The 11,532-nt window shown below is 43.8% G+C and overlaps 1 protein-coding gene across 1 annotated transcript in view; it reads left to right on the top strand.

The window, feature by feature from the left end:
* The first annotated feature begins 414 nt into the window (after window positions 1–414).
* Window positions 415–11,532, top strand: part of TKT (transketolase) — a 43,351-nt gene continuing 32,233 nt past the window's right edge. The window contains exon 1 of the mRNA XM_083489316.1: window positions 415–907. Within this exon, the coding sequence (XP_083345442.1) occupies window positions 801–907 (107 nt within the window). The 5' untranslated portion in view covers window positions 415–800. The remainder of the gene's footprint in view (window positions 908–11,532) is intronic.

The following is an 11,532-nucleotide window of genomic DNA, read 5'->3' as shown; positions in this document are numbered from 1 at the left end:
GAGTGCAGAACATTATTCCCAGCGCTTTTTTCACTCGGAACTCGTCTCAGGTGGGCCTCATTGCCATTCTAAGAGAACTTGGGAGGCGTTCCTGGTGACTTCCAGCGCCTCTTTTTCAAGAAAAATAGCACAGAGTGTCTCTCAATTTTTGAGCGTCCCCCCCCCCCCAACCGACCAGTTTGCTCCGCTTTAAAGCCAAGCAACATCGCAAGCACAGAATGCCATTGCAACGCGGGGCTGGGGAAAAACTGCGGGCCCTCCAGGTGTTCTTGGACTCCAATTCCCAGCATCCCTCACCATTGGCCGTGCTGGCTGCGAGTGATGGGAGCCGGAGTCCAACAGCACCTGGAGGGCCGGATAGAAAGCAAGCCCTGCGCCCTACGCGGGCTGAGTTGCACCCTGGGCTTTTCCGCTGCGCAAATGGCGCTCAGCCGCGCCCTGCTCCCGTTGCGCGCGGAGCGAGAGGGAAGAGGACGCGGCTGTTTTCTGCCCCTCAGCCGCGCCTCTCTTCCTCGGGAGGGGAGCGGCTGGCCTTCGCAGGCGGGCGGGAGAGCTCAGTCCGCAGGCAGCGCGCTGCTGGGGAGGCGGGGGCTTTTGGGCCAGGCAGGCAGGCAGGACTCCGCCCGCGCGCCGCTGGCAGAGGTGGCCCCGGCGCCTGGCCCCTCCTCGCCCGGCCGAGCAGCTCCGCCTCTCCTGCCTCAGTCGCCGAGCCCGGGCCTGTCCAGCGCCACACGCTCCAGCTCCTGCCGCCGCCGCCGCCTGCAACCCGAGCCCGCCGCCGGCCACGTTCCTGCTTCGCCATGGAGGATTATCACAAGCCCGACCAGCAGACGCTGCAGGCCCTGAAGGACACGGCCAATCGGCTGCGCATCAACTCCATCAAGGCCACCACCGCGGCTGGCTCCGGGTGAGCCAAGGGGGAGAGGGAGGGAGGGAGGGAGGGAGCCGGGCTCGACTCAGGCAGAAGTGCCGGGGCTCACACGCCTGCCGGCCAGTCACGCCTTCTCTCTTGGAAGGCCCCGGATCTCGCAGATGAGGGATCAAGGCAGCCTTTCGAAGGAAAACTGCCTCACACCGAGTCAGACCTTTGGTCCTAGCTTAGTGTTGCGCGACTCGGACTGGCAGTCGGCACTCGGGGTTTCCAGGCAGAGAGGTTCTCCCAGCCCTACAGTGGAGATGCTAAAGGTTGACCCGAACACCGTTTGCATGCCTTTCCCCTGTAATACACGCCGCTTCCGGAGTGCAGACCTGTTTCTCCAGAGCTGAGCGTTGGCTGAAATGAACTCACGGAGGGATGGCAGCAGTCTGCCTGACATATTCAGCACTGGCTGCCCGCCTTTGATCTTGCCCCAGGTTTCCCACCCACAGTGTGGGATTGGGGTGGAAAGTTGCTCTATTGGTGCCTTCTGTAAATGTCCCATGACACCTTTATTCCAGGGTAGATCTTACTTGGGTACTGGCTATCCTCCTAAAAACAGACCCTTACCATTTTCTGAGCAAGGTGGGGTCAACTCTCTTAACATCTATTTTTTGCTCCCACCCACAACATATCAAAGCATTATCCAACTGCCTGAAGGTAGGAAAATGCACTTGCTGTCTCCTTAAGCAGATCATACCTTTATTGGCATTTCACCCCATAAGATGGATAAGTTCTCGTCTCGTCCCTTCACTCTTAATAATCCTAGTTACAAGAAGGTAGCCCCTACTTAAGTGTCTCTTTAGTACTGTGTAGCCCAAAAAGATAGTTGTGCTTTCCTTCCCTGGTCTTGCTACAAATGATTCTAGAACAAGGCTACTAATGTGTCGAACAGCCTTGACACTACCAGCTGTTTGTGTGGACGTCTGTGCCTCTGGATGAAATTTGGTCCAAATCTTGCCTCTTACTGTTGCGTGTGTGTGTGCAGTCCTGGGGATTTCTGCAGAGATCTGACTGTTGAAATCTATTGAGTTATGCATCGGTCATCAAGCCACAATGTGCGTACACTGTTACCTAAACATTGTATTTGAGTTCAATAGGGTGTTTCTCTTGGAGCAATAATTAATTTCACAGCTTTGCCCAAATGGGCTAGTGATATCTTAAACATACCTATTTGCATACCACCTGTTTTTCCCCTTTTCTTAAAAAGCAGTAATGATAAATAAAATATAGAGCTGAAGATCTTTGTTCTTACTGGGAAACCTTGAATTTTGAGTTGCAAAATGGGTTCAGAGCTTCCACTAGGTTTTGAAATGCAGGTTTAAAGCAATCTTTAGGTGTCAGTTATGTTTCACAACTCATGTAATAAGCAAACCTGGTTTGGCAACCTAAAGCTTTCAACAGCCATACAATTTAATGGAGGATTTTCTTTGGATAGAAGACGTAGCCATTACAAATCACTTTAGAAGGTTGCAGATATAGCGAAGGTGCAAATAGAATTAGATAGCTTATTTGCTTCATCTGTAGCTGGATTGAATTTGGGATTTGTGTAAGTTCCAAGGAGCTGAACAAACCCATTTTCATCTGTTGCCTGCAGCCCTATACACATTTATCTGGGAGTAAGTCCCATTAAACTCAATGGGGCAACTTTTGAATAGACCAATGTTAGGATTGTGCTGGATGTAATAATTGTCCCTGGAAGATACAGATCAGAACTATATATGCAGTAGTTATCTGCAAATACACTTGTGTGTGAAAATTATTACCTCACCTGTGGCTGTGAAAAATGAATAAGAATGATAAAACATTGAACACTGGATGCTTGTGTTGATGAAATATTTTTGTGTTTTATATGTTTTTATAAAGGGCTCATTGCACAACAACCCTTTTTACACGATATAGATTGGTTCAAAGGCTTAATTTTTAGAAAGAGAACAGAGTTAATTGCTCTTAAATACTGTATAGGGGCTTTTCTGATTATACTCATACAGTTTGTTTATGCATGTAGTGTGTGTGTGTCCAAATGTTTGGCTCAGTGTGGATAGCGTGCAGAATCAGCCCTTCTACCCTAATGCTGTCTGCTTTAATCATGTGCAGCTAAAGTGGGCAGCTAAAATCAGAGCGTCCAGAAAGCGTGAGAGTATAATATTGACAGTGTATTTTTGACACAGATGAATTGGGATATGAGGTTCTTCATGCATATGATATGACAGAAAGGGAACTCAGGAATGCTCTCTTGACACACAGTTGGAAGAAAAACAATTTATGCTTTCGGCCAAATTCTTTCTTTTGTACCCAACAGTCGTAACTAATTATCAGCAAAATTTCAAGTTCGCCAAAGTGGGATTATTTTTCAAATGCCTGAAGTCTCATATGGGCAGTTTATTCAGGCTTTAGAATAGAGGTTATTTTAGGCTCTGTCTGCAGATTCCAGAGTTAGTCTAGTTTTGCTTGTACTCTGCGATGGGAAAAATTCATTGCCTTTTGATGTGAAAATCAAGCTATTTCCCCACATCAAACAGGTTTATTTAATGTTCCATTGACAAACACTGATTTTCTAAAATCTCTACAATATATTTACTTTGTTTCAGCTGAGGATTGTATTTTTTATTTTCTGTTGATTGTATGTGCTATATTGTATAGGGTTCATGTTGTTACATTTTAAAATTTAATTTTTAGAAGCAAAAGTTTTCTGTAAGGTTGAAACATCTGCCCACGTTTTAAATTCCTTTTGTCTGTAGTGATCTCACTGATTTTTGTAAGGTGCATGAAAATGCCATCGTTGGAGGCATTCCTGCAATGAATTTCATTTACATGGAATGCTAAATTCTGACAACCACACATTCTGTTCTGAGGTCCATCTGAAGGACTAGGGATCATAATACATACATATATATATAAATGTAAACCCTTCCACCTTGTGTTGGGCAACAAAGTTGCAACAAAAGAAAAGTGATGGACCCATTTTGAATTTGAATGAATTAAAACAATTGCACCATAGTTCAACCTTAACGTTGGTTCAGTGTGACATCAGACCTGAGAAACCATGATTTGTAATGGAACTGAAAATTACAACCGGGAACATGATATGAAATGAGTTTGCTTGTACTAGCTGTAATTCCATGATTGTCTGAATTGACACACCATAGGTATGGCTGATGCCTTGGTGCACCATTAAGGCAGAAAAGCTGGGGAAAATGAAAGTGCACATGTGACTTCAGTTGTAGCATCTTCATGAGTGCTCTATTCTGCTCACAGGATAGATCTCCTTTTTCATAGCCTAACTCTTACTAGATGCTTCCTCTGTAGCTGTGTTCAGGGCAGCTCACAGTATTAGAGGAGTTGGGAACAAACAGTGAACAGCCTTATAACGAGTCCCTTTGTAAGAGAAGTAACAACAGCAAGAATCTATATGCAAGTGTATTTTAAAACTGATATTAGTTCTAATCATCGTGCTGATTTGCCTTGAAAGGAGCGTGTTCTGCTTGATCCTAAAGTTCACCAAGTCATGTAGAAGGTGGCAAAAACCTTATTCTCCCAGATGGAGCTCAAAATGACTTTATATTGGTTGTGGGTGGTGTTAGCAACTCGGTGCGCGGCTTCACCATCCTCCTGAAGCCACACTGTTCCGTGGGCAGTTGCTCCGCCCTCCTGGCTGCCGCAGTGCCTGATGGGTTCCCACCAAACCCAGATTCAAATTCCAACCTATCCGCGGCAGCCTGGGGGTGGGGCAAGAGCAGCGGACTGAGTTGGAGCAGGCTTCACTCTGGTCCACTCCAGAAGCATAAAAAGGGGCCAGAGCTGACCTCTAATCTTGTTTTTTCTTACAGGCTAACCTTTCTTCTTTTGGGTTCTCTGGCATTGATATGGTTGTACAGTGGCTGCTGTTTTCTCACAGCTGGGAAAGAATTTCCCCTGCTCTACAGGTTTTGTCTACCTCATAGCAATTGTCACAATTTTGGCGATTTTAGGCATTGGGCGGAATCCTTTAGTCTTAACAACTGAAAGAGGGTAAAGTGGTGACATCCCTTTTGCGGCAGCGACACCAGGATACCCTGTTAAAGGGGTCTTGAGGGGAGTCTTTGTCCACAAGGGCACAACAAGTGGGCCATAGAACTCCCCCCAGCGACGTGGGAGAGAGCCAGTTGCGTAAACACACATTTTGCAGTGGCCCCATATTCCCGTTCGACCGTGACTTGCCTCAAACCCCCAGCAGGGGAGCTGAGAGGGATACACACCCAGTGCCTGTGCCAAGGTTTCCTACATGTGAAATTCAATAAAGTTGTGGCCATTTTAATCCCTAAGGATGTTGTCGTGCCTCCTGCTTGATCCTGAGGTCTGGTTCCCAGAGGGGTGGGGTGGGGACTTTGCCTGGGCACGCAAAAACCATTTATAACTAGCCACCATTGCCAGCTGAGCTTCAAGCAGCAAATCTGGATCCAGAGCAGCAAATTGATTCTGTCAGTGTCATGCCTCTCCAGAGCAGGCAATGCAGCCTCATTCTGCAATCTCCATTTCTTTTTAATTCAGCTTCAGACTTCCCAAATATATATCATGCATTCTTTAGCAATCAACTTAAGAGCTTGCAAATGGATAGAGAGGCAGTTTGGATTCACCAGATTTTGAGTGTGCCTCTAGTTGAGGGCAAATAGCATTCCTCAGCCTTGGTCACAGCTCTTCTGTACTTTCAAAGCCTATGCTAATTTTTATGCACATTAAAATGTGACTCTGTCACAAATTGCTACATCTCTTGTAACAAGTAACTTGTTAAGGCAAAACCATTTCTGAGGAAGTATATGGAATGAGTGGGGGGGAAATGAAGCAGGTTCTGGGGGCAGGGGAAGAAAGTACCTAACCATAAAGCAGAACCCTTAGAAGGAAGTTGCCTTTCATATTCTCGGTGTGGTGTTGCAATAGCTATATTTACCATTTTACAACATCAAGGTGGTTCCTGTTTTATTTTTTGAAGTCAGTTGGAGTTCTGTCTGAAGGAGACTGTGAGGATGCAAAGCCTAGTGACTGGGAAATTAAGAGATGGGAACAATGTGATTGTACAGTACATCCAAATACAGGATCAATATTTATTTGAAAAGTTCCTTTAGTAAATAGCAGGGAGCAGAGACTCAGTACTCAGTTCGGCAAGATCTAATTCCTCCTTTGTTATCCCTGGGGCCAGATACTAGAATGAATAGATGGATATCAATTCTTGCCACTCCTTGGGAGCAGAAAATGGCCAGAAGTAAATGCATGATGAATCATGTTATGGGGCTCTGCAAGTCTCCAGTTGATATGCCCTACCCACTTCTTTGTTTGCACTAACAGAAAAGTGCCTGAGGACGCTTGGGTAGTCTTTTAGTCCTCTTTCCCTATTGTGTCCAGACTGAGCCATCTAGTAGAGTCTTAAAAGGGTCTCATGGCCACCAGGGGGCAGGTAACATGCCAGTTGTGGGAGGAGCCAGAGGTAGAAGTAGGTGATGGTGACAAACAATCCAGAGCTGGAAGAAGGAGTCAGCCTTTGTCCATGATGACACTTATCTTCCTTGAGTGGCAATGATGAATGAGTGCATGCTCAGACTATGTAACTGCCTTTTCAAGGGGACTCTGACTGCACCCAGAACAGGCTGTCTACCTAATTCAAGAGAAAGCAATCTACTAATCAACAGGACCTCCCTCTTGTCTGGATTCAGTATCTACTTACTGGTCCTCATAGAATTATAGAGTTGGAAGTGATCCCAAGGGTCTTCTACTCCAACCCCCTGCAATGCAGAAATCCCAACTTATATATACATGACAGATGGCCACCCAACCTCTGCTTAAAAACCTCCAACAAAGGAGAGCCCACAACCTCCCAAGGGAAACCATTTCACTGTCAAATAGCTCTTACTGTCAAAGTTCTTCCTGAGTCTCTCTCTCTTTGTTTTTTTGTAACTTCAATTCATTGGTTCAAATCCTATCCTTCAGAGCAGGAGAAAACAAGCTTGCTCCATCTTCCGTGTGACAGCTCTTTAGATATTTGAAGATGGCTATCATATCTCCTCTCAGTCTCCTTTTCTCCAGGTTAAACATACCCAGCTCCTTAATCCGTTCCTCATAAGACTTGGTTTCCAGACCCTTGATCATCTTGGTTGCCTTCCTCTGCACATGTTCCAGCTTGTCAACATCCTTCTTAAAATGTGGTGCCCAGAACTGGACACAAGAGTCCAGGTGTGGTCTGACCAAGATAGAATAGAGTGGGACTATTACTTTCCTTGACTGGAACACTGTACTTCTGTTGACGCAGCCTAGAATAGTGTTACCTTTTTTTGCTGTTGACTCCTGACCTTTTTATTATTTTTAACCTCTCTTGCAAGTCTGAGATTTGGCCCACCTGACCTTTTCCCTGCAACTGCTGGTAACTCATGTATACTCTTCCTTTGGGGCTTCCCATTTCTTATTCATTCCCTTCTTACATCTCAGCTCATCTGTAAGTTCCTTATGTTGCCACGCTGGTTTCATTAGATGCCTCCCATGTATCTGGGCACTGGTCAAGGATTCAGATGACAAGGAGAAATAGAGCTAGGTGGTGTCTGCGCCATGTTGCATAGTGATAGCAACTTCCTGAAGCATCCCTGCCTTTAGCACAAGCCCTGAGTTCACAGACCTGGTGATTGGTGGCTGTAGGCTGCTGGCTGTCCTACCCAGCTAGCCCTGCATGCTCAACCTGAGCAATCACATTGGTTTTTGCAGGTCCTTTTCAGTGCAGCAACTCAAGGTAGTCTCTTGACTACTGCCTCCTTTGCCAACATCTGGAATAAGTGACTTTCTTAACATGGGTTCACAACCTCCATCAAGATTGCGGTGCATGTTTCCAAATGTCTCTTCTTGGTAAAAGCTGAAATTGGTTGTTTTATGCTTTCACGTTGTTACGCTTTTCTACTCCTTTTGGGCATATTTGCCTTTGCATAATTCCACTCCACCCGCTGGCACTTGGTGTGTTTTTGCTTAATCAACTGTCCATGCTGAGTAGGCATCTTTTGTGTTGCAGCTCTGTTTGTTTTGTGTTAATCCAAGCAGTTTGACCAGAACTAATAGAATTTGACGATTAAAAGAAGAGAGGTTTGAGAAAGAACAAATGGTTATTGTAGTTTCAGAGGAATATTTTATTTTTTAAGGAATTGCAAGAAGGAAGTTACGTATGAATGTATTTTCCATAGAATCCACTGTGTTTACATTCCTTTTCCAAAATGTGTTTTCTGTATTGGGAGTGCTGTTTGCAAATGTATAGGGAACAAGTTATTTTGCACATTGGCCAATAGTTGAAAATCTCTAGTTTCAACAGGAATTGTTTTTTACATGGAACGTGTTGAATTTCAGATATTGGAGCGTAGCTCGGCTTGTAAACTGAATTCCAGTTACTGATGGAAGCTGAAAGGTAGAGGGTGTGCTCTACTATGTCTTCTGCAACACCTTAGTTCATTTTGAAATCTGCTTGAAGCCTTTTGCAGAAGTCTTATGAAAATTAGTGGTACTTGCAGAACACTATTGCTTACTGTGTTTGCAATATCGGTATTTTGCAATCTAATCCTAAAGCTGCTGTCATACTCCCACATACCTGTAAGCAAGCCCTGTTGAATTCAGTAAGACTTACTTTTGAGTAAAAATAAAAAAAATTCCTTCCAATAGCACCTTAAAGACCAACTAAGTTAGTTCTTGGTATGAGCTTTTGAGTAGACATAGCTAGAACTGTGTTGTCCATCTTGCCAAGATTAATCGGACTTGCTTCCTGGTAACCAAGGTTGCAGTCCTAAGCACATTTAACATCTTCCCCCTCCAGTAGATAGGTAGCTCAATTTTCAGTTCTTATATTTTATTAATATAATTTTAAACCTGTTTTAAAATGTTTTTAAAATGCTAACAATTATTGAAGTCCCCTACCACAAATATATCTACATATCTATATTTCTATATCTGTATATTTATATCTGTATCTATATCTGAGTGCCCAGAGGGGTAGCTGTGTTAGTCTGCTGCAGCAAAACAGTAAGAAGTCTTGTCTGATAAAATGGACTCTTGTCCACTACAACATATGCTGTAATAAATTAGCTAGCATTTAAGGTGCCTCAAGATTCTTTGTTGGAACTGAGAATTGTTGTGGTAAAATGTTTTTAATTGGTTGCTTTAATTTTTTTAAATTTTGTTTTCAATCCCTTTTTAATTTTTCTTCTTCTACATGTTCATCAATAGGTTTATTTAAAAACTTTACCCTCAGAGCAGCAGTTCTTTAGAGAGATGGTTAAGTATAACATTTATAAGATTTAAGGAATGAAAGCCTTTTAAGCAAGCATGTAAGGTTTACTGATTAACAGCCATGTGTAAATATTTACTAATACATGTTTTTGAGTCGTGACTTAAATCTAATTATTTTAATTCCTAGCGTGCAAGTACTTAACAAGGGATGAGCACTAACCTTTACTCCTGTTTTTTTAAAAAAGCATTTGCATGTGTTTTAAGAAATTGTTAACGAGAGTGCTGTTCCCAAAGGGGTTTGGATTAGGAAGCAATATTTAATTGGCAGCTTGATAATTAGCACATTATATAGCCTTAAGTCCTGTGGATGTCATACAACTGTTGTATCATGTGTTTGGATTTATGATTTTAAAATGCTAACATGCATGGAAAATGTAGTCAAAGGGAAAATGCCTTGTGACAGCCAAACTAGTAGACCATTACTCTATGAACAGGATTTCTGGCTGTTAACTATTATAGCTGCCCTATAGCATGTCAGTTAGTACTGTACAACTGACAATTCATTCCACTGGATCATTACAAGCTACTGACACTTTTAGACTAGTAATGTTTAAAATTGAGCATGATCCTGGGTCACAGACTTCAGCCATAAATTTATGAACCGTTTTACTCCAATTCTGTAGTCCATAATACACTTATACTAGGGAGTAGCCTCATTGGGACGCGGGTGGCGCTGTGGGTTAAACCACAGAGCCTAGGGCTTGCCGATCAGAAGGTCGGCAGTTCGAATCCCCACGATGGGGTGAGCTCCCGTTGCTCAGTCCCTGCTCCTGCCAACCTAGCAGTTCAAAAGCACATTTCAAAAGTGCAAGTAGATAAATAGGTAGCGCTCCGGCAGGAAGGTAAACGGCGTTTCCATGCACTGCTCTGGTTCACCAGAAGCGGCTTAGTCATGCTGGCCACATGACCCGGAAGCTGTATGCCAGCTCCCTCGGCCAATAAAGCGAGATGAGCGCTGCAACCCCAGAGTCATCCGCGACTGGACCAAACAGTCAGGGGTCCCTTTACCTTTACTTTTAAGCCTTATTGAACCCAGTAGGAGAGGAGAGAGGAACCTCCAGCCCAGGGGGCCAGTTTTGGCCTGCCAACTTTCCCCATTTGGACTGCAAAGCCATTTTGGGCAAGCCATGCTCACCTGTCCTACTTCTGAGGGTCATACAGATAAGGGTGGGGGGCCTTTGAAATGCTGCACAAAACTGGTACCCAGCACTAAGTAGGATTGCCCTCCTGGTACATTGGCTGATGCAAGGAAAGGGTGATCCTACAGGAAACTCCCTCACACACCCAAATCTGCTCAGTTTGGCTGCACTTTCAGAGCGCTCAGCAGGTAGCAAAGCACTGCTAAAAGCAAGCCTTTTCTTCATTTCTGCAGCTGTTTCACTGTAAACCCCTTGTAGTGAAACAGATGTTAGCAGTGCCTTCCTGCCTGCTACAAACTTTGAAGTCCTGACTTTGGGATTTCATAGGGCAAAATACCTTGATATTGTTTGTGACAGAATGTGGGTTGACAGGTAGGCATCCTCACTCACTTGTTAAATTTGGCCCATGAGTTGGATCTGGCCTGTGGAGCCAAAAGGTTTCTCCACACTTGAGGCAGGGCTAAGTAATCATACATAGGGTTGAGCTGTAAAATTCTGTTAAATATTTTAAAATAAATGATATATTATTGATAAGTCCAAATTCTGAAATCCAGATGCCTTGTTTATGGAATGCTGTTATACTATCTATAATTAACTGTACGCATTCTTATAAATTCTGTCTTTTAGAGACAAAGTAAATCTCACTGCAGGGTAATGCTTGCTTTCTCAGTTTCTCCAATCCCTAGAAATGTTAATTTCTAGTTTCCCTGTGATAATCGTTCAGGGTAGGCAATATCTTAAAAGGGTATGACAAATGTTCACAAATGAAAAATGAAGTGGGGCGGGAAAGGAATTCCCACTCCACCATTCAAAAGCCAGATCTATTGAGGTTTTTCTTTTTCTTTTCAAGGCAAGTCGGGGCTTTTAGAAACCTCTTAAAGAAATTAGTTTAACAACTGTAGAAAATCTCTCTTGCTGCCCGAACATGATGCTCAGGTGTGGTACTACAAGAATTGTTTGCTGTTGATCCTTAAGATCACATTGGGATATATAGGAGGAGGAAGCAAGCCACTTCAAGTTTATACTAGGTTAAACAGAATTGTGCTTGTTTCTTGTCCTGAAACAGCCTAATAATCTGCAGCGCTAGAAAGGGCATCTCTCCTGTTCATCTTCCTTTTAGTAATGTACTGACATGGTTATTTTGCAAAGCAACTGAAACCCTTCCCTGAAGCTCAGGAGAAAATCATAGAT

This window comes from Podarcis liolepis (genome assembly GCF_965112155.1).
Source record: "Podarcis liolepis genome assembly, chromosome: 2".
Taxonomy (NCBI): Eukaryota; Metazoa; Chordata; class Lepidosauria; order Squamata; family Lacertidae; genus Podarcis; species Podarcis liolepis.
This window is presented reverse-complemented; position numbering and strand designations above follow the sequence as displayed.